This window comes from Aotus nancymaae, unplaced genomic scaffold (assembly GCF_030222135.1).
Source record: "Aotus nancymaae isolate 86718 unplaced genomic scaffold, 86718_ANA_hifiasm-v0.15.2.pri h1tg000007l, whole genome shotgun sequence".
In the NCBI taxonomy this organism is placed as follows: Eukaryota; Metazoa; Chordata; class Mammalia; order Primates; family Aotidae; genus Aotus; species Aotus nancymaae.
The window spans coordinates 7,221,623-7,245,744 of NW_026988418.1; the positions used below are offsets into that span (position 1 = coordinate 7,221,623).

A 24,122-nucleotide genomic window follows, 5' to 3' on the forward strand; every position below is an offset into this window, starting at 1 on the left:
CTCCAGCCTTGGCCTCTCAAAGTGTTGGGATTATAGGTCTGAGCCACCATGCTAGGCCCTGTGACAAATAAATTTAATTCAGAAGTGTGCAAAGGGAAAAGTAAAAGTCCTCCCAGTCCCATCTGCTTATCATCATCCCATCTTATTCCCTAGAGATAAGCATGCTAGCAGCTGTATAGCTTGTCAGGCCTTTTTCCCATTTTTATATTTACATGCTTAGCATAGACTAAATTGAGTACATTTATATATATATAGAAAGTAAACTCATTCATATAAGTGTTTATATGTATCTCTCTATTTGAAAGAACCTATTTCTAGACTCTGTTCTCTTCCATTGACCCATCTATTTTTTCCTATGCCAGTACCTATCTATCTTAGTAATTACAGCTCTGAGTTGGTTTGATATCTGGCAAGGCAGATTCTCATCCCATTATTTTTCATTTTAAGAAATTTCTTGGCTCTTCTTGGGCATGAACTCTTCAGGTTATCTTTAGATTCAAGGTTCAGAAAATTCATAGATTTTGACTGGAATGAAACTGAATTGATAGAAAGCTCACATTTCAGGAAACTGACATATTTCCAATCGAATCTTCTCACTTAAGAACCTCTTTTGTCTCTTTATTTACTCAGATATTTTATGTTCTTTAGTGAAAGTCTTGCCCATTTCTAGCTAAGTTTATTTTTAGTTATTTTATAGATTTTGTTGCCATCATGAATGGCATTTTTTCACTTTGTTTCCTTCCTTCCTTCCTCCCTCCTTCCCTCCCTTTTTTCCTTTCTTCTTCTTCTTCTTTTTTTTTTTTTTTGAGATAGAGTCTTGCTCTGTCACCCAGCCTCGAGTGCAGTGGTGTGCTCACAACTCACTGTAGCCTCGACCTCCTGGGCTTAAGCAATCCTCCTGCCTCAGCCTCCTGAGTAACTGGAACCACAGGGGCACACTACTAGGCCTGGCTAATTTTTTAATTTTTCTTTTTGTAAAGATAGGGTCTCACCATGTTGCCTAGGCTAGTCTTAAACTCCGGGGCTCAAGCAATTCTCTTGCCTCAGCCTACCAAAGTTCTAGGATTACAGGCGTGAGCCACTGTACCTGGCCAACCTTACATTTTCTAACTGGTTATTGCTCGTATGGTTTTTAAGAATGTGTTGATTTTTGTAAATTAAGCTTATAATCATAATCACCTACTTTATTGAACTTCCTATTCTAATGATTTTTTAGTATCTTCTCTTGGCTTTTCTAGGTGGACAATTATATTATCTGTAAATTATATTGTTTTATAACACCATTGTTAATCTTTATACATAATTTTTTTTTTTTGAGACAGAATCTTGCTCCGTTGCCAGGTTGGAGTGCAGTGGTGCAGTCTCAGCTCACTACAACCTCTGCCTCCCGGGTTCAAGCGATTCTCCTGCCTCAGCCTCCTGAGTAGCTGGGACTACAGGCGTGCACCACCACTCCCAGCTAATTTTTGTAATTTTAGTAGAGATGGGGTTTCACCATGTTGGCCAGGATGGTCTCGATCTCCTGACCTCTTGGTCTACCCGCCTTGGCCTCCCAAAGTGCTGGGACTACAGGCGTGAGCCACTGTGTCTGGCTATTTTTTTTCCCTCATGTCATTTTGTGGTTGGGATATTTGATTGGGGTTGGTGGGGCACCTGACCCAGGACAGTCTTCTTGGCTAGTGTTAAATTTTATATTTAAGTGTACCAGCTGTACATCCTTTTACATCAAAGGATGTACAGCAGGTACAACAGCAGGGTGGGTGAATTCCAGACAGGCCTTGAGGATAGAAACAACAAGGCAACGTTCAGTCAATAGAAAGTACAGTGACTAGAGCGTAGGGCACAGATTAGGTTGAGAGAAGCAAGAGGTGGATTGGAGAGTAAATTGAGGCTCAGTCAGAAGTTTCTAATTCGTTTATTCAGAGGAGTTGAGAATTGAATGAAAGATGTGTTAGGCAGAATGACCCTTTAAAAATATCCACACCCTAATCCCTGGAACCTATGAATTTGTTACTCGACATGGCACAAAGGACTTCACAGATAAAATGAAGGTTATGGGCCTTCAAATAGGGAGGTTATCCTGGATTATTAAGGTGGGCCCAATATAGTCACATGGGCCCCAAAAAGCAAAGGAGTTTCTCCAGCTGGAAGAGAAGGAAGATATGGTGGAGGAGGAATTTGGAGAGATTCAAAGAGTGAGAGGGGCTGAAGGGAGCCCCATGGAAAGTATGGAAAGGACTGCGGGAGTGAAGGCTGGCCCCTGGTGGATAACCCGCCAGGAAACAGGGGCCTTGGCCCTACAGCTGCACTAACTGAATTCAGCCAACAGCCTGAGTGAGTTTGGAAGTGGATTCTCCAGGACCTCCAGAAAGGAACACAGCCCTACCAACACCTTGGTTTTGGCCTTGTGAGACTCTAAGAAAAGGACCAAGCTGAGCCTCACCATACCCAGATTTTGACCTTCAGAACTCTGAGATAATTTTGTGTTGTTGTAATCTGCTGAGTTTGTGACACTTTGCCACAGCAGCAGTAGAAAATGAATGCAAAGGGTTTAAGCAAGGATATTGTCAGATTTTGTGTTATTAAAAGACTTCTTGTGACATGTGGAAATGGATTTGGAGAGTATAAATTTGGAGGCAGGGAAACGTGTTCGTGGGAATGCTGTGATAGCACAAACTAGGGTAGTGATCATGGGAAGGGGTTATGATTTGAGGTTTATCTGGGAGGCTAGAATTGCCAGAACTAGTCAGGGACTGGATGTCGGTGGTTGGGGTGGGGAAGCAAGGGTGACAGCTGCTTTCTGGCTTGGCACTGGCTGATGATGAAGCCGTTTCTTGAGATGGGGATGAGCAGATTGGAAGAGGTCATGATATAAAATTGATAACTCTAAGTTCTTCTTCATTTGGAAATTCTCTGTATAGATACTTTAAGAGAGAGTATATCAATAAGATGAGTGCTTTGTCTTTTAAGAACTAAACTTTTTCTCTTTTAGGTCATGTAGGAAATCGTAAATCATGTGAAGATGGGACTCTTGGTATTTGTGCGCAATCTGCTGCTAGCCCTCTGCCTCTTTCTGGTACTGGGATTTTTGTATTATTCTGCGTGGAAGCTACACCTACTCCAGTGGGAGGAGGACTCCAGTAAGTATAGTCACTCTAGCTCACCCCAGGAGAAGCCTGTTGCAGGTCAGTTACTGGTTTTTCATGTGGCTGCAGTGCTCTCATGTTCTTCAGAGATGGGCAACAAGAGTAAACTGAACATTTCTGGGACTTAGGCTTAGAAATTGCCTGCCTTTTTAACTGTGTTTTAAAAAACTGCATGCCATGGCAAATCTCAGTTCCTTTTACAGACTTGGTGAGAATGTGCTATTCTTCAATAAAAACCCAAACTGTATTCATACTTCTAGTTCTTGAATGCTTTTGTTCTTTCTAATTGCTGTAGCATATTGTCACTCTATTTTGGCATTTATTGCCTTAGGGATTAGTATTGAAGTTAGTTTCCATCTGCTCTTAAAACATTTGTCTTTACCTTTTCCTTGAATTTTCAACATAATATTGTCTCTGTTTTGTCTTCCCTAAAGAAACCTTGTCTACTGAATCTTTGTAGCCCTTGCTGCTATTGAACTTGCACCTGACTACAATAATGGCTTATTTTCCCTACCCAGTAACTCCTCATTTTTTTCTTCTCTTTGTGCACTTGGTCTCATGTGTTATATCGTGTCTTCCACCTCACCTGAATCTCACTGATTTGGTTTCTGTTTACCTGATGTGGCCTGTGTTTTGCTTCTAGGCTTGCAGTTGAAGGGCTTATGTTGATCGGCACCAGCCTTTGCACAGCCTTTCTTTTCTTGGCTGTAGCTTAAAATATCACACAGTGACCATAGTGGTTTTCTGTTTGGTTGTTTTGTCTGACTGTTATCTGAGCTTGGTGTGGGAAATAATATAAAATCAGAACACAGTGGCCTGTTTTGAACTTTAGTGATGTGTTTTGCTTAAAGTAGTTTTATTTTTACCAGCATCTACCAGATACCAGTGTAGAACTCACTTGAGAAGAGAGTCAGTCTCTAGGTACGAGGTTAAAGTGAGCTGCAGTGAGTTGGAAGAAGCAGCTGGCAATTGGCCTGCTGTTGTTCTAAGACCTTAACATGGGAACTGTTACAATGAAGTAGCTCATTTATTTCTCCCATGGCTCAAACTACTGAGACAGTTTCAAGTCAGTTTTTAAAATATGATGGTATATCCTTAATTTATCATTTTATGTAGAATGGTTTATGTGCCTTTTAAATGCTTAGCTTATGATTATTTCTAATTACTTGGGTTTCAAAAATTTACTGAAATTTATCTGCACTGACTTATTTTTAAAATCTAGGAGACTACCCAGGATAAGGAGTGTTTATATCAGTCAAGTGCAGAATTCTGTCCTTAGAGGCATTCACTGTCTGTATTGGTAGTGGTAGATCCATCTGTATCAAAAATATAGATGGAAATGTGTGTGAAGAACAGGGGTCTTCTTTTCTGCTAAGAGCTACTGACCTATAGAAGACATAACCAAGGATCAGATAAGATTTTCCTGGATCAGTAGGGAAGGGAATTAACTTTATGGAACTCATTGTGTGTCAGGCATTAGGCTAGACAATTTACAAAGATAATTTCATTTACTGTAATTCTTACTACAGTTTTGTGAAGATGCCATTATTATCCCCATTTTCCAGTTGAGCAAACTGAAACACTTTAATTTACCAACGTTATATTGTTGGAACTGGAATTCAATTCTGATTTCCCATCTTTAAAACCTATATTTATTATTTTATTGGAAAATACAATAAATAGTGAAGGCAAGACTTAATTTAATATTCTACCTGGTAAAAAGAGAGAGAGGAAAGGGGCTCAGAGAAGTAGTAGAGAGTGTCAGGAAGGGGATGTGAAAGGAAAAGGAGGGAAAGAGAAAGTTATCAGAAGAAGACAGGGAGGCTTATTAGATTTGAAGGTGGACAAGGTGCTATTCACTTGGGCTGAAGGCTTCAGAAGTTATCTGTTGTCCTTTCCATTAACTGTTAGCTGACTAACCAGTATTTATGGCTTTTCTTTATTTTATTTTATTTTTTGAGACCGTGTCTCTCTCTATTGCCAGGCTGGAGTGCAATGGCGCGATCCTGGCTCACTGCAACTTCCGTTTTCCGCTTTCAAGCAATTCTGCCTCAGCCTCCCAAGTAGCTGGGACTACAGGCATGTACCACCACGCCTTGCTAATTTTTTTTTGTATTTTTAGTAGAGACAGGGTTTCACCATGTTGGCCAGGATGGTCTCAATCTCTTGACCTCGTGATCCGCCCGCCTTGGCCTCCCAAAGTGCTGGGATTACAGGCATAAGCCACTGCGCCCGGCCTACAGCTTTTCTGTTATTCTGATTCCCAAGCCTTTTAGATGTTTGACTTTGAATAGGTTGTTTAGACTATGTCACCATAGCATATTATTTCCTGTGCTGTAATATCAGAGAACAGAGTAATAGGACCCACCCTGCGTGGCTTACCAAGTCAGAGGGGTCCTCTATTTTTTTTTGGAAACAAGGTCTCACTTTGTTGCCCAGGCCACAGTGCAGTGCTGCAGTCATAGCTCACTGTAGCCTCGATCTGCCAGGCTCAAGTGATCCTCCTGCCTCAGCTGCCTGAAGTAGTTGGGACCACAGGCTCACACTGCTATTCCTGGCTAATTTTTGTATCTTTTGAAGAGATGGGGTTTAGTCATGTTGCCCAGGCTGGTCTCAAACTCCTGGGCTTGAGTGGTCTGCCCGCCTCGGCATCCCAAAATGGTGGGATTCCAGGCATGAGCCACCATGCCTGGCTAGAGAGGAGTCCTTTACTCAGTAACAGAGTCAAGCTGAAGGAGTATCACAACCCAGATGAATGTTATGTTGTGAAATTTAAGCTATGGCTTAATAATACTGATGGTGATAATATGAAATAGTAATTTAGGCCGGGCGCAGTGGCTTATGCCTGTAATCCCAGCACTTTGGGAGGCCGAGGCGGGTGGATCACAAGGTCAAGAGATCGAGACCATCCTGGTCAACATGGTGAAACCCCGTCTCTACTAAAAAAATACAAAAAATTAGCTGGGCATGGTGGCGCATGCCTATAATCCCAGCTACTCAGGAGGCTGAGGCAGGAGAATTGCCTGAACCCAGAAGGCAGAGGTTGCAGTGAGCCGAGATTGCGCCATCGCACTCCAGCCTGGGTAACAAGAGCGAAACTCTGTCTCAAAAAAAAAAAGAAATAGTAATTTATTGAGTATATACTATATGTCCGTACTATAGCAGGGTCTTTATATTCAGAATCTCATTTGATCCTCATAGTTTTTATTGGTTATTTATTATCCTAATTTTATAGATACAGAAACTGAGGCTTCAGAGAGGCTATGTATTCAAGAGTTTGTATGCCTTTCATCTGAGGAGGTTGAGGACAGTCCCAGGTTAGAAAAATAAATGTCTTTAGCATTACTTTTTCTTAATTATTATAATATGAATAAGTTACTCAGATTACCTATTGGAATTTCTTCATGGTAGGAGGAAGAGGCTAGAGTTGTTCTTTGTTTTTGATACAGGGTCTCACTTTGTCGCCCAGGCTGGAGTTCAGTGGTGTGATCTCAGCTCACTGCAGCTTCAACCTCCTGGGCTTATGCTACCCTTCCACTTCAGCCTCCCAAGTAGCTGGGACTACAGGTCTGCACCACCATGTCCAGCTAATTTTTCAAAAATTTTAGAGATGGGGTTTCTCCATGTTGCCCAGGCTGGTCTCAAGCTCAGGTGATCTTCCCACCTCAGCCTCCCAAAGTGCTGGGATTACAGACATGAGCCACTGCACCTGGCCTGAGGCTAGAGTTTATTATTATTATTAAATTATTCATTCATTAAGCAGTATGTTCTTATTATGGTCCATGTACTACTGTTCTGGGTAAACTGGCTATAAGATGAACATAGGCCTTCATGCTCTTAGCCTATAATGTGAGAACAAAATAAAACAATTATTATAATATATTGAGTTCTAAAAGAGCAATCTTCGTGAAATGCTGTGTTGGAGCATAGAATTCCTTCCAGATAGAAAATTTATGTTTTCATTAATTCCAAGGTGTGTTGTAGAGGGCTGCAAACTGCTTTGTCTTGGGCAGCTTAGAGACACATGTGACCTAGGCTTGATCAGGTTGCCAAGACTTGGGTCAAATGCCTAATGTGAAAAGCTTCAAGTATGAGATTAGTCTAGTTATCAACCTGTTTTTAAAAGTACTGTAGAATTATTATATAGTATGATAAAAATATATATACCTACATAGATACATATATTTTTAATACGTATTTTAATTAATGAACAAATCACCAGTCTCTGGAGTTATAAAGAGTTGAGTGTGCTTGTTTCTTCAGCTCCAAAATGAAGATAAAAGACTTATTTCTCTTTGCTCTGATGCTTTATTTAGGTCAGTGCCTTGTATAGGAGTTGGGTAGTTGCCTCTTTGCAATAGCCCTCGTTTATTTCACAGTGGTCCATTTTCTGGAAGCCTTGCATATTTTTATTAATTTAAAATTTTACATATTTCTGCTGGGTATGGTGGTTCACATCTGGAATCCTAGCACTTTGAGAGACTGAGGAAGGAGGGTTGCTTGAGGCTGGGGGGATTACTTGAGGCCAGGAGTTCGAGACCAGCCTGGGTAACATCGCAAGGCCTTGTCTCTACAAAAAAATTTTTAAAAATTATCCAAGCATGGTGGTGCACACCTGTATGGCATGTGGTCTAGCTACTCAGGAGGGGCTGTGGAAGAGGATCAGTTAGGCCTAGGATTTCGAGGTTGCAGTGAGCTACGATCACGCCCGAGCAACAGTGTAAGACCCTGTCTCGAAAGAGAGAGAGAGAGAGAGAAGGGGAGAGAGGGAGAGGGGGAAAGGAGAGAGGGGAAAGGAGAGAGAGGGGAGGGAGGGAGAGAGGAAGGTGAAGGTAGGATATTCATTTCTAATTAATAAAGTAGATCTTTTATACGATTAGTTTCCCTAGTGAGACCTTTAAAAATTCATGACTAAGTGAGGTGGCTTATGCCTGTAATCTCAGCACTTTTAGAGGCTGAAGTAGGAGAATTGCTTGAGCCCAGGAGTTCAAAACCAGCCTGGGCAACATAGGGAAACTCTGTCTCCATAAAAAATTTTAAAAATTAGCTGAGTGTGGTGATACATGCCTATGGTCCCAGCTACTTGAGAGGCTAAGGTGGAAGGATCGTTTGAGCCTAGGAGGTCAAGGCTGCAGTGAGCTGTGGTCATGCCACTGTACTCCAGCCTGTGCGACCCTGTCTGAAAATTTTTTTTTTAAAATTCATGCTACTGTGTTAATCAATTATTACAATGCCCTTTGTGTTCTTCCCCATATTTATAAAAGATTATGGCTGGGCGTGGTGGTTCACACCTGTAATCCCAGCACTTTGGGAGGCCAAGGTGGGCAGATCACAAGGTCAGGAGATCTAGACCATCCTGGTCAACGTGGTGAAACCCTGTCTCTACTGAAAATAAAAAAATTAGCTGGGCATGGTGGCGCGCTTCTGTAGTTCCAGATACTCCAGAGGCTGAGGCAATAGAATTGCTAGAAACTGAGAGGTGGAGGCTGTAGTGAGCTGAGATCACGCCACTGCACTCCAGCCTGGGTGACAGAGTGAGAGCTCAAAAAAAAAAAAAAAAAAGAAAAAAAGATTATAACTAGATAAATTATAAAATATGCATTCAAATTATAAAGTATACATTGTTGATCTGATTACTATGGAGAATCTCTAGCACATAAGCGAAAGTTGGATCTGATGTTAGGAGGACATGTTGAAGTGAGTGTAATAGACATAGGATATTGTATTAACACTTAGTTTTCTGTCTTAAAAATGAAGCGGAGGCTGGCATTCCCAGCCACGTTTCTGGCCTATGGCTTAGGTAGGTACTCTACTTCTGATGGTAAGGAAGTAAGTGGTATCAGAACTAGCCTTCTCTCTATAGAAAGCTATAACACTAGACAAAAGAAATGAAGCAATTGTGTCAGCCTGGAGACAATAGGCAGAGTAAATTTCAGTTCCTAAGAGAAGGAAAACTTGAGGGGAGCCCCATATTTGCTCCATTTTCTGAGGACAGTTTCCCAACCCTGTACCGTAAGTGGAGTCTAAACAGGCTGTGATGATTTCCCCTGAGCTTCTGAAGAGGCAGAGGTCAGAGTTTGGGCAGCTGAAACAGTTGGAATCTGTGGGGTGGACCATCATAGGGTAGGGAATTGTTCAGCAAGAGGGTCTCAGAAATCCGTGGAGGCATTCCTGTGAGGCTGAAGCTAAGGACTGGCCTATTATTTATACATGGGGTGAAACCACCTGAGGCTTACCACATAGAGAGCAGCTGGTACAGGATGAATAGAAAAAGAGATACTAGAGGTCAAGTCCTGTTGGGGGAAAAGCAATGCCAGGAATGTTGATGGTCCAGCCAGCCCTATCAGTAGAAAGATCTCATTAATACTTTGTTAACACCCCTGGCATCCAGCCGAGACACCAGAAAGGCCATGCCTTATGAACAAAGATCTTACCCAAGAATAAGATCTACTGTAGACCCACCCAAACAAGGCCTAAAGCCAACCCCCAGCAAGTTAGAGAGGCCAAAAATGCCATGGGCTTTCCTCAAAGTCACACTAATGATGCATACAAGACCACACAAGTTCAGGGTGATCAGGGAGTCATTGAACTATCTATTAAAATACAAGTTGACACCCTTCATAGGAAGAAAACGGTATTCATTATATGTGTAATATCCACAGTGGCTAATGTTCAAAAAAAGTTACTGAGGCATATAAAGAAATAGGAGAATATCCATATTCAAGAAGAAAAATCTATGGGTAATATGGCCTCAGTGTTTCACTTAGCAGACAAAGTATTATCAATATATTTAAAGAATTAAAGGAAAATATAGTAGTGAACAATGAGTAGTCTCAGCAGAGAAATGGAATCTATAAGAAAGAACCAAATGTATCTTTCCTCTGGGCCGCCCAACATGCCATCCAGACTGAGGAAGACCCGGAAACTTCGGGACCATGTGAGCCATGGCCACGGCTGCATCGGCAAGCACCGGAAGCACCCCAGAGGCCGTGGTAATGCTGGTGGTATGCATCACCACAGGATCAACTTCGACAAATACCACCCAGGTTACTTTGGGAAAGTTGGTATGAGGCATTACCACTTAAAGAGGAACCAGAGCTTCTGCCCAACTGTCAACCTTGACAAATTGTAGACTTTGGTCAGTGAGCAGACACGGGTGAATGCTGCTAAAAACAAGACTGGGGCTGCTCCCATCATTGATGTGGTGCGATCGGGCTATTATAAAGTTCTGGGCAAGAGAAAGCTCCCAAAGCAGCCTGTCATCGTCAAGGCCAAATTCTTCAGCAGAAGAGCTGAGGAGAAGATTAAGGGTGTCGGGGGGGCCTGTGTCCTCGTGGCTTGAAGCCACATGGAGGGAGGTTCGTTAAATGCTGAGTACTTGTTAAAAAAAAAAAAAAAGAAAGAACCAAATGCAAATTCTAGACCTGAAAAGTACAGTAACTGAAATGGAAATGTCACTTAACAGCAGATTGGATATAATGGAAGAAGCAGTGAGCTTGAAGAGAACATGATGGAAATTATCCAGTCTGAACCACAGAAAGAAAAAATATTAAAGAAAAATGAACAAAGCATCAGAGACCTGTGAAACAATATCAAATAGTCTAATATATATGAGAATTGCAGGAAAAAATTACTTTCTTATTTTTTTGAAAATTAATTTCCCATACCTACTCATCTGAAGGAAAAATAAATAGTGGCTGAAAACTTTCTAAATTTGATTAAAAACATTGACTTACAGATCCAAAAAGCTTAGCCAACCCCAAGAAAGATAAATATTAGGGGAAAAAAATCTAGGTACATCATAGTTAAACTTCTGAAATCTAAAAACAAGGAGATGCTGCTACTGGTGCTGCTGATGAGCTCATTCGGTGCGGACCTGGTGCCTCTTGAGTGAAGCAGTAACTGAAGAGATCTCTGCCATTCCCTGTGGCCCATGAAATGCCAAGGGAGGCGTCAACACTAAGAACAGTAATCATATTAATTTGAAGGTGGTGGGGCAGCATGGTTCTGTGGTGCAATTTGAGATTAAGAGGCATACACCACTTAGTAAACTAACGAAAGCCTATTGTGAATGAGGGTCTGTCAGTGAGGCAGATCAGATTCCCATTTGACAAGTGGCCAATCCATGAAACAGACACACCTGCACACCTGGAAGTGGAGGATGAAAGTACCACTGCCGTGTTCCAGCAGCAGACAGGTGTCTATAGCAAAGGAACTTTATTCCAGAACTCCATTCTTATAGAGCAACAATACATTCTCAGTTAGAAAACTGCAATTTGGTTCTGCCACGTCCTGACTGTGGTGGCGCACGCCTGTAGTCCCAGCTACTCGGGAGGCTGAGGCAGGAGAATCACTTGAACCCAGGAGGCAGAAGTTGCAGTGAGCTGGAATCATGCCATTGCACTCCAGCCTGGGTGACAGAGTGAGACTCTGTCACAGAAAAACAAAACGAAACAAAATAAAACTCGCATTATCTACCTGGGTACAACTTAAGTCCTTCTTCATTGCATGTGGTGCTAGTTGTAAAACTTTTCAGATAGCATTTATCAGTTTGAGGAAAATTCCTTCTTTTCGTAGTTTGCTGAAAGTTTTTATAGGAGTGGGTTTTAAATTTTGTCAGATTTTTTTTCTGTGGTTCTGTTAATGTGATTACATAGACCCGTACTTCTGGCCAACCGGCTACAAATTGGGGTTCCCAATACCCTTTCCTTGTGTTTGATTAATTTGCTAGAATGGCTCCCAGAACTCGGGAAAACATTCCTGTTTACTGGTTTGTTATAAAGAATATTCAAATTATACAGATAAACCCCCAGAGGCATGGCTCACACCTGTAATCCAGCACTTTCGGAGGCCGAGGCAGGTATATCACCTGAGGTTAGGAATTCGAAACCAGCCTGACTAATACAATGAAACCTCTTCTCTACTAAAAATACAAAAATTAGCTGGGCATAGTGGCAGCTGCCTGTAGTCCCAGCTACTCAGGAGGCTGAGACGGGGGAATTGCTTGAACCCGGAGGTGGAGGTTGTAGCAAGTCGAGATTGCGCCACTGCACTGCAGCCTGGGCGGCAGAGTGATACTCCATCTCAAACCAACCAACCAGCCAGAGGCAGAGATACTTTGGGTGAAGGATTAGGAAACGGGCCCGGGGCTTCTGTGCTGTCTCCAGGTGTGCCATTCTCCAGCACCTCCATGTATTCAGCAATCTGGAAACTCTCCAGACCCCCATAGCTCAGGGATTTTTATGGAAAGCTCGTTAGTATGCATGATTGACTAAATCATTGGCCACTGGTGATAAACTCAACTTTCAGCCTTCCAGACCCATTGTTCGTTCCCCTGATAACCAGCCCTCATCACAAGAGGCTGTCCAGGAACCCACCAAGAGTCACCTCATTAGAACAAAAAATGCTCCTGGAGCCCTGTCTCAGGAACTGGGAACAGAAACCAAATATATATTTATTGCTATATAATAATATTACACAATATATAAAACTCAATTGTGTTTCTATATACAAGAAGCACACAAATAGAAAATAAGATTAAACAATTATTTGCAATAGCATCAAAAAATAAGATACTTAGAAATAAATCTAAACATATGCAGGACCTCTACACTGGAAACTATAAAAATGCCGCTGAGAGGAATTAAAGATCTAAATAAGAGATTAAATAAAGACAGCTAAATAAGGAGAGATTTATGATGCCTATGTATTAGGAGACTTAATATTATTAAGACACCTCTCCCCCCACTTTTGGTGTATGTTTTTGTTTTTGTTTTTGTTTTTGAGACAGGGTCTGGCTCTGTCATCCAGGCTGGAGTGCAGTGGCGGGATCACAGCTTAATGCAGCCTCAACCTCCTAGGCTCAAGCGATCTTCCTGCCTCAGTCTCCTAAGTATTTGGGACTACAGGCATGCCCATCTAATTTTTTTGAGACGGAGTCTTACTCTGTTGCCCAGGCTGGAGTGCAGTGGTGTGATCTCAGCTCACTGCAACCTCCGCCCACCGGGTTCAAGCGATTCTCCTGCCTCAGCCTCCCGGGTAGCTGGGACTACAGGCACGTGCCACCATGCCCAGCTGATTTTTGTATTTTTAGTAGAGATGGGGTTTTACCGTGTTAGCCAGGATGACCTCAATATCATGAACTCGTGATCCACCCACCTCGGTTTCCCAAAGTTCTGAAATTACAGGCATGAGCCACCGCACTCGGCCCCAGCTGATTTTTTTTTTTTTTTAATTTATGGCTGGGCACGGTGGCTCACGTCTGTAATCCAGGCACTTCTAGAGGCTGAGGCAGATCACCTGAGGTTGGGAGTTCAGGAAGAAACCCCGTCTCTACTAAAAATACAAAATTAGCTAGGCGTGATGGTGCATGCCTATAATCCCAGCTACTTAGGAGGCTGAGGCAGGAGAATCAATTGAACTCGGAAGGCAGAGGTTGCGGTGAGCCAAGATCGTGCTATTGCACTCCAGCCTGGGCAACAAGAGTGGAACTCCATCTCAAAAAAAAAAAAAATTTTATAAAGACAGGGTTTTACATTGTTGCCTAGGCTGGTCTTGAACTCCTGTCGTCAAACAGCCCTCCCACCTTGGCTTCCCGAAGTGTTGAGATTACAGGTGTGAGCCACCTTGCCAGACCTATTTTTTATTTTTATGTTTTTTATTTTATTTTATTTTTGAGATGGAGTCTCGCTCTGTCACCCAGGCTGGAGTGCAATGGTGTGATCTTGGCTTACTGTAATCTCTGCCTCCCAGGTTCAAGCAATTCTCCTGCCTCAGCCTCCCAAGTAGCTGGAATTACAGGCGTGGACCACCACACCTGGCTGATTTTTGTATTTTTAGTAGAGACAAGGTTTTACCATGTTGGGCAGGCTGGTCTCAAACTCCTGACCTTGTGATCCGCCCACCTCGGCCTCCCAAAGTGTTGGGATTACAGGCGTGAGCCACTGCTCCCGGCCTATGTTTTATTTTTATAGACAAGGTTTTGAATTGTTGCCCAGGCTGGTCTTGAACTCCTGGCCTCAAGTGAAGGTCCTCATTTTTTCAAGACTGATCTGTAGATTCAATGCAATCCTAATTAAAATTTCAGCAGGCTTTTTTTTTAAAAAAGAAATCAATAGCTGATTCTGAAATTTATATGAAAATACCAAGGATCTATACTAGCCAAAATAATTTTGGAAAATGGAAGTAAGAGGGGTTACACTACCTCATATCAAGTCTTACTGTGGTAATCAGGACAATACAGTATTGGTGAAAGGTCAGTAGACAGAATAGAGTCCAGAAATAGACCATGCATATGTAGTCAATTGAATTTTGATAAAAGTAATAACATAATTCAGTGCGATAGGGAGTCTTTTCAACATATGCTGAAATAACTAGATATTTATATAGAAAAATAAGGAGCCACAATTCCTACCTCACACCATATACAAAAATCATTTTAAGTGGATCATAGACCTAAGCATAAAATTTATAGAAAAGGAGAAAATCTTCATGCTGTTAGGGTAGCGCAAAAAACATTAACTGTAAAAGAAATACTTATCAGTTGTATCCATTGAGATTCTTTCTGCTCTTCAAAATGTTCCATCAAGAAAATAAAAAGCGAGCCACACACTGGGAAGGATATTGGCAAGATACATTGGGCAAAGGACTTGGATCCAGAAGATATAAGGAACTCTTACAACTGTGTAAGAAGGCAAAAAACCTAGTTAAGAAGTTGACAAAGCACTTTTGGGAGACCAAGATGGGAGAATCACTTGAGCCTAGGAGTTCAAGATCAGCCTGGACAGCACAGTGACACCTCATCTTAAAACAACAACAACAACAAGAACAATGACCAATAAGAACCTTGCTATGGTTTTAATATTCTTGTCCCTTCCAAAAATTCATGTGTTAGAAACTCAATCCCCAGTGTTACAGTGTTGGGAGATGGGGTCCTTGGGGAAGTGATTGGGTCATGAGTATTCTGCCCTCATAAATGGATGAATGCCATTATAAAAAGGCTTGATAGAGAGAATTTGGTCCCTTTTTGCCCCTTCTGCCTTCTGCCATGTGAGGACACACTGTTTCTCTTCTCCCGTGGATGCAGTGTTGAAGGCGCCCTCTTGGAAGAGGATACTGGGGCTTTCCCAGACACCAAACGTGCTAATGCTTTGATATTTGACTTCAGAACCTCCAGAACTGTGAAAAAATTAATTTCTTTTTTTAAAATAAGTTACCCAGTCTCAGGTATTTTGTTATAGCACACAGAGTGGATTAAGACACACCTCAAAAGATTCAGCAGCATTAGACATCAGGGAATGCAAATTAAAACCTTTACAAAAGTGAGGCCGGGTGCCATGGGTTACGCCTATAATCCCAGCACTTTGGGAGGCCGAGGTGGGTGGATCATGAGGTCAGGAGATCGAGACCATCTTGGCCAACATGGTGAAACTCCGTTTCTACTAAAAATACAAAAAAAAAAAAAAAAAAAATTAGCTAGGTGTGGTGGCGTGTGCCTATAATCCCACTTACTCAGGAGGCTGAGGCAGGAGAATTGCTTGAACCTGGGAGGCAGAGGTTGCAATGAGGTGAGATCATGCCGCTGCATTGGAGCCTCAAGAACAACAAAAAACACCTCAGTGAAATGCCACTTCACACTCATTAGAATTGTTGAAATTTAAAGATTGGCATTCTTCAACTTAGCAACTCTCTTGTGTTGTCAAATGGAATGTAAAATGGTACAGCCACTGTGGAAAACAATTTGGCAATTTCTTATAAAGTTAAGCATATATTTAGTACACTACTCAGCAACTGTATTAATAGATATTTACCTAAGATAAATGAAAACCTTTGCCTACAAAAAGAGTTGTAAACAAATGTTTGTAGCAGCTTTGTTAACAATAGCCACGTACTGGAAACAACCTAAATCCATCAATAGGTAAGTAAAATCAATACACACCTTATAAAATAAATTTCCGCTGGATTAGAGACTTAGTTGTAAAGAACTAAATTAGCTTTTCTTTGGCAAGATGGCGGAGTACGACTTAACTACTCGCATCGCGCACTTTCTGAATCGGCATCTAGTCTTTCCGCTTCTGGAGTTTCTCTCTGTAAAGGAGATATATAATGAAAAGGAATTATTACAAGGTAAATTGGACCTTCTTAGTGATACCAACATGGTAGACTTTGCTATGGATGTTTACAAAAACCTTTATTCTGATGGTATTCCTCATGCTTTGAGAGAGAAAAGAACCACAGTTGTTGCACAACCGAAACAGCTTCAGGCAGAAACAGAACCAATTGTGAAGATGTTTGAAGATCCAGGAACTACAAGGCAAATGCAGTCAAGTAGGGATGGTAGGATGCTCTTTGACTACCTGGCGGACAAACATGGTTTTAGGCAGGAATATTTAGATACGCTCTACAGATAAGCAAAATTCCAGTATGAATGTGGGAATTACTCAGGAGCAGCAGAATATCTTAATTTTTTTAGAATGTTGGTTCCAGCAACAGATAGAAATGCATTAAGTTCACTCTGGGGAAAGCTGGCCTCTGAAATCTTAATGCAGAATTGGGATGCTGCCATGGAAGATCTTACCCGGTTAAAAGAGACCATAGATAATAATTCTGTGAGTTCTCCACTCCAGTCTCTTCAGCAGAGAACATGGCTAATTCACTGGTCCCTGTTTGTTTTCTTCCATCACCCCAAAGGTCGCGATAATATTATTGATCTCTTCCTTTACCAGCCACAGTATTTTAATGCAATTCAGACAATGTGTCCACACATTCTTCGCTATTTGACTACAGCAGTCATAACAAACAAGGGTGTTCGAAAACGCCGGCAGATGCTAAAAGATCTAGTTAAAGTTATTCAACAGGAGTCTTACACATATAAAGACCCAATTACAGAATTTGTTGAATGCTTATATGTTAACTTTGACTTTGATGGGGCTCAGAAAAAGCTGAGGGAATGTGAATCAGTGCTTGTGAATGACTTCTTCTTGGTGGCTTGTCTTGAAGATTTCATTGAAAATGCCTGTCTCTTCATATTTGAGACTTTCTGTCGCATCCACCAATGTATCAGCATTAACACGTTGGCGGATAAACTGAACATGACTCCAGAAGAAGCTGAAAGGTGGATTGTAAATTTGATTAGAAATGCAAGACTGGATGCCAAGATTGATTCTAAATTGGGTCATGTGGTTATGGGTAACAATGCAGTCTCACCCTATCAGCAAGTGATTGAAAAGACCAAAAGCCTTTCTTTTAGAAGCCAGATGTTGGCCATGAATATTGAGAAGAAACTTAATCAGAATAGCAGGTCAGAGGCTCCTAACTGGGCAACTCAAGATTCTGGATTCTACTGAAGAACCATTAAGAAACAATGAAAAAACTATAAAGGAAAGATGATGTAATAAAATTATTATGTAAAGGGTGACTTACATTTTGGAAACAACATATTGAGTATAAATTTTGAAGAATTAGAATAAAATTGACTATGAGTCATTAAAACTAAATTAAAATACTAAAAGATAATAAGAATATGATATTGGGATTTAGAAAGGGATTTTATTAGCTTTACACCAGACCATAAAATAAAAGAATGAAAAATGTTGTCTTTTGGCCAGCACAGTGGCTCATGCCTGTAGTCCCAGTACTTTCAGAGGTCAAGGCAGGAGGATCTCTTGTGCCCAGGAGTTCAAGACCAGCCTAGGCAACATTCAAAACCCTGTCTCTACAACAAGTTAAAAAAAAATTAGCCAGGTATGGTGGTGTGCGCCTGTAGTCCCAGCTACTTAGGAGGCTGAGGCTGGATGCTTGCTTGAGCCCAGCCTCACTTGAGGCTGCAGTGAGCCGTGTTCATGCCTGAGCTGTGTTTATGCCACTGCACTCAAGCCTGGGTGACAGAGTGAGACCTTGTCTCAAAAAAAAAAAAGTTATCCTTTATTAAAACTTCTGTTTGAAAAGATTCTATAGAAATTCTAAGCAAAGTTAAGATGAATAACAAGCCAGGAAAAATATTTTTGGTATATATGACAGAGAGATGATATTCTTAATATATATAAAAAGCTTATATAAATTGTTTGGAAAAACCAACACTTAAATAAGAGAAAAATTGATAAAATGCATGAACAGCTTAATTTCAAAGAAGGAGAATTGTAAATGGTTAGTGTTCATTTACAAAAATATTCTCACTGTTTTTTTTTTTTTTTTAAGAGACGGAGTTTTGCTCTTGTTACCCAGGCTGGAGTGCAATGGTGCGATCTTGGCTCGCCGCAACCTCCGTCTCCTGGGTTCAGGCAATTCTCCTGCCTCAGCCTCCTGAGTAGCTGGGATTACAGGCACGTGCCACCATGCCCAGCTAATTTTTTGTATTTTTAGTAGAGACGGGGTTTCACCGTGTTGACCAGGATGGTCTCGATCTCTTGACCTCGTGATCCACCCACCTCGGCCTCCCAAAGTGCTGGGATTACAGGCGTGAGCCACCGCGCCTGGCCAATTCTTACTGTTTTTTTTAAGAAATACAAAGTATAAAAGAATGATGGTACATAATTGTTATTTTATTCTTCCATATCGACAATACCTTTCATATTGGCAGAGATTTTAGAATGATAATGCCCTGTACATGCATAAATAAGCCATTATTCTTATATAAGTGGGTTTCTGGAAAGCAATATAATAGTGTGTATTCAAAAGTATAAATATACATACCTTGCGATTCATCAGTTTTATTTCCTAAAGAAATATCGAACAAGCACACACAGACATATGTACAGGTGTGCACATTGCATTGTTTATAAGAAAAAAATGGAAACAATAAAAGATTGAGTAAATAAATAATGGCATGTCCATTTGACGGATACCCTGCAGCCATTGAAATGGCTAAAGTAGATCTTCATGTACTCCTACATGAAGGTGGAACGTATATAAGGATGATCTTTTTCACTTACATACACACAGAGAGACACTCAAATGCATATGTATACACATAGATCAGTCCCACACTTCATTTGCAGGAAGCTCAAAAGCAACAACAGTAACATTTCTTGGCAGTTAGAGTATTCCTGGTGTAGTCTGTGTCAGGTCTTTGGGATAGAAAGATGAATATAGGCCTGGCCTACTCGCATGGTGGTTATAATCTAGCAACCTTGGGAGGTTATAATCAGTTACCTTTTTTTTTTTTTTGAGACAGAATTTCTTGTCACCCAGGCTGGAGTAACATGGTACGATCTCAGCTCACTGCAAACTCCACCTCTCAGGTTCAAGGGATTCTTCTGTCTCAGCCTCCTGAGTAGCTGGGATTACAGGCACCTGCCACCATGCCTGGCTAATTTTCATATTTTTAGTAGAGATGGGGTTTCACCATGTTGGCCAGGCTGGTCTCGAACTCCTGACCTCAGGCAATCCACCCGCCTTGGCCTCCCAAAGTGCTGGGATTACAGATGTGAGCCACTGCACCCGGCCTACATATTTTGAACATTCAACTGTGTGCTTGGAGCTCACATTGTTCTAAAGTGCTTTGCACGCATCATCTTATTTAGTCTTCTACTAGATATGTTTGGTAGTATTTCCACATTTTACAGGTAAGACTAGTGATGTCTTTTTTGAGATCACACTGATGGAGTGGTAAAGTGGGGATTGCTCTTTTTCCATTTTGCAGGTGGGAAAACAATTTTAAATGGGTTAGTCCCTAGCAGAGATAGAGAAAGGTTTCCTATCTTCAAAGTTTGTGCTCTGAATAACAATACTTGATATCTGAAGCCCCTGATTCACCTACCTGTTTCACAGACTAAATATTTTTTCCTTGACTCTTCTTCCTTAATTATTTCCTCAAAATTGTTTGTTTGTTTCAGACAGGGTCTTGCTCTGTGTCCCAGACTGGAGTGCAGTGGTACAATCCCAGCTCACTGCAACCTCCACCTCCTGGGCTCAAGTAATCCTCCCACCTCATCCTCCCAAGTGGTTGGGACTACAGGTGCTCACCCCCATGCCTGGCTAATTTTTATATTTTTGTAGAAATGGGTTCTCACCATGTTTGCCCAGGCTCATCTTGAACTCCTGGACTTAAGTGATTCTCCTGCCTCAGAATCACAAAGTGCTGGCATGAGCCACAAATTTTTTTGACTATAGCAAACTTCAGGGCAAAAAACCTCTTGTTCTACTTATTTCATCCAATTTCACTTTCAGTAGAGAAAGAACTGGATGATAGGGGTGGACTGTCTCTCTACAAACAAATTTTAGAGGATTATGTATAAATCTTAAAAAGATTATTCATATTTGAACAGTAACTCATATATGCCTTGGACATTGTAATTGGAAAATTAAGTCAGAAATCTTATTGGCGTAAATATGCATCAGTACTCATTGTAGAGCTAATAACTAAATAATTTACAGAAACTGAACTAATGGCTAAGCTAACTCAAATTTATAATTTAAAAGCAGTAATACGATTGCACACCGTGTCCAATTCAAGACAGCACTGATGACGCACTGATAACAGAGCATATTCTAGAGAACTGTAGGGACTCTGTACGTGCATGGGCATGAGTGAGAGTGGCTGTGCAGTACAGTTGAATACTGCCTGTGTGCAGATTGCTTAATGGAATGCTGGTATAGGGCTCACAGTATACTCCAGTAAAATGCTATTTTTGGTTTTACCTATACTACATTTTTATAACTCAGTAATTTATTTTATGGGTTTCTAATAAGTAAGGACTAATTGTAAATAAAAGTGAAAGTTTGTGACTCCATGTGTCACAAAGAAAGGACTTGCACTTTTGGATCAGTTTATAGGCCATTGTAAGACCCTATCAGTAGGCTGCGAACCATACTTTGAGAATCACCACTTGTTCTGAGAGGGTATGTGATGGTGGGAGGAATGCAGATAGGCCTCAGTTCCCTCCCTGCTGCTCTCTACTACTTTTTGCATCCTTGCTGATGTCATGCTCTAAACTTCATGTTACTGTAATCTATTTTAGACTGCTGACCTTTGGCAGTGACTTTCTTCCTCTTTGACCTGATGAAAGCTCCTCCTGCTTCTAATGAGCTGGTCTTTCCAAAGGGATTCCCCTAGCTGGGCCTCTGGTAACCCAGTTCTTTATATTATAGCCTTCTCAGGATTCACAAGTGCCCTGGGTTAGGAGGGCTGCAGCTGGGCTGGAGGATGCTCCAGCACACCCTCCTGCTGTACCTGGAAGGACTGTGCCCCTTCCCACCCAGACCTTGCTCCTGCCTTAGAATACTGTCAGGTAACTTACTGTCTCCTTCTCTCTCTCTCTCCAGTCCAACTACTTTCAGAGAACCATAGTTCATTAGAGAAGTCTGGACCTGTATACACCAAAATTATGGGCTAGCTTTATTTCTCATTGTAAAAAGGAGAGGGCCTTGCCCTCTCAGATATTAAGATATTCTTAGATTCATACAATGAAAAATAGCAGTGTTGTGCTAAGACAGGAAAAATGACCAATTTAAAAAATAAAGAACTCAGAGACAAAACTCATGTATAATAGGAATTGTGTTTGTTTGCTTTTTGAGACAGAGTCTTGCTCTGTCACCCAGGCTGGAGTGGTGCAGTTGCACAATCCTGGTTCACTGCATCCTCTGCCTCCTGGATTCAAGCAATTCTCTTGCCTCAGCCTCCCGAATAGCTGGGATTACAGGCATTCAGCACCATATCTGACTAATTTGTGTATTTTAGTAGAGACGAGGTTTCACCATGTTGACCAGGCTGGTCTCTAACTCCTGACCTTAAGCAATCCACCCGCCTCAGCCTCCCAAATTGCTGGGAGTGCAGGCATGAACCACCCTGCTGGCATCATGTGTGATAGGAATTTAATAGAGCATAAAGATGGCACCACAAGTCAAAGGAGAAAGGGCATGCAGGCTCACTGGATGAAGCCCAACACAACTGAATCCATCCCTAACTCCAGGTACAAGTGTAGAATTCAGGTGGACGAAAAATTTAAATAAGACTGGTAAAATTAGAAAGTAACAGAAGAAAATAAAAGATTATCTTTGTGGCTGGGTGTAGCAGCACTTTGGGAGGTTGAGGCAGGAGGGATGGCTTGGATTTTCAGACCAGCCTGGGCAACATAGTGAGATCCCATTTGTACACAAAATTATGAAATTAGCTGAGTGTAGTGGTGTATTCTTGTAGTACCAGCTACTCGGGAGGCTGAGGTGGAAGAGCTGCTTGAGTCTGGGAGATCAAGGCTGCACTCCAGCGTAGGTGATAGAGCAAGACCCTATCTCAAAAAAAAGTCATAATAAAAGATTATCTTTTTGACTTAGGTGTCTAAGGGAAGGAGTAAACAGACCTTAAAAGCAAAAATTATAGGCAAAAAATTGATGAACTTGTTTAAATCTAATTTAAGGATTTTGTGCTATTAAGGCCATCATAGACATGGTTAACATATAGATAATTTACTGGGAGAAAAAATTTTCAATATTAGAAATTCACAAGGGTTGATACCTAGAATATACAAGGAGTTCCTGCAAATCAAGAAGAAAAAGAACAACCCCAGTAGAAAATGGGCAAAGAATTAGAACAGGCAGTTTACAGAATAAGAAACCTATAATGCTAAGCATATGAAAAGATAATCAAACTCATGGCCTATAAAAATATTCAAATTAAAATAAAATATTTTATAACTCTTAGACTGACAAAACATTAGAAGCTAGATAATGTCACATGTAGGCTGGAATGTGAGACTATTTGTAGCTTACATCCTTTACTCGTAGAAAAGTACATTGGTACAGCCATTCTGGAGAGCACTCTAACAATAATTAATTAACTTAAGTATGCTTTAGCTCAGCAAGTCTTTTATTTATATTCCACAGAACTTACCAGAAACATGTATTACTTGTCAACCCAGTAAGTTGGAGGATGAATGTATTTCCATCCTGGGGTGGGGTTGAATAGGCAAAAAATAGGGTATTTATATTACCAAATGATATGCAGTTATTAGAAATAACAGACCAAATATACAAAAACAACATGGATGAGACCTAGAAAACATAGTTGGAATCAAAAAGGAAACAGAAACACAGTTTCACTTACGCACATTAGAAAGATACAGATAAAGATTTCTTAGGATACAAGAAGCATGAACCATAAAATTAAAAATTACTAGTTAAACTTTACCAAAATTAAAAATATTGGCTAGGTTCATTGCCTCCTAGCGCTTTGAGGGGCCAAATTGGGAGGATCACTTGAGGCTAGGAGTTTGAGACCAGCCTGGGCAACATAGTGAGACCCCTTCTCTACAAAAACTAAAAATAAAAAATTAGCCAGGCATGGTGGTACGTGCCTGTAGTCCTAGCTACTGAGGAGGCTGAGGTGGGAGGATCACGTGAGCCCAGGATTTTGAGGCTTCAGTGGGCTATAATCGCACTATGGTACTCTAGCCTGGGGGACAGAGTGAGAACCAGTCTCAAAAAAAAAAAAAAAAGAGGAAGAAAAGGAAAGGAAAAATAAAAGGGCAAATTTGATATATATAACATAATAGGTAAATATCAAATTCATTATGCTGAGCAAAAGAAATTGGACATTAAAAAAAAGTACATTGTCTTGCCCAATGGTCAAAAAAAAAAGTACATATTATATGGCACCATGTATGTGAAATGGAAACTAAATTAGTAACTTAAAAACAGATCAGTAGTTACCTGGAGTGAAGAGTGAAGGGAGGGATGGATTGCAGAAGGACATAAAATTTTTTTTTTGAGGTTGATGGAAATGTCCTGCACCTTGATTGTGGTTTTATGTATATGTACAACTTTCAAAACTTCAAATTGTGCACTTGAAATTGATGCAATTTATTATATATAAATTATTCCTTTATAAAGTTGATAAGAAAAATTACATTATATAAAACATAAATGTATTGAGAACATAAGCTATATATACATTGTATACACACACCCACACACGCACACACACTCAATAAACAAAATAGAATGGTTGCCTTTGCAAGAGGAGAGACATAGTGGAAAGGGAGA

General features: G+C 40.9%; 2 protein-coding genes and 1 pseudogene across 9 annotated transcripts in view; all 3 read left to right on the top strand.

The window, feature by feature from the left end:
* ST3GAL3 (ST3 beta-galactoside alpha-2,3-sialyltransferase 3) overlaps positions 1-24,122 on the top strand; it is a 231,427-nt gene that overhangs the window by 28,703 nt on the left and 178,602 nt on the right. For all 8 annotated transcript variants that reach the window (XM_012434583.3, XM_012434587.3, XM_012434584.3 and 5 more), the window contains exon 2: positions 2,993-3,140. In XM_012434583.3, coding sequence (XP_012290006.1) covers positions 3,023-3,140 — 118 coding nt within the window. In that variant the 5' untranslated portion in view covers positions 2,993-3,022. The remainder of the gene's footprint in view (positions 1-2,992; positions 3,141-24,122) is intronic.
* LOC105705025 (large ribosomal subunit protein uL15-like) lies at positions 7,950-11,440 on the top strand (annotated as a pseudogene).
* LOC105705023 (eukaryotic translation initiation factor 3 subunit E-like) lies at positions 15,675-17,997 on the top strand. The gene is given in 1 exon segment (XM_064372277.1): positions 15,675-17,997. A coding segment is annotated over 1 exon segment (1,338 nt). The 5' UTR covers positions 15,675-16,153; the 3' UTR covers positions 17,492-17,997.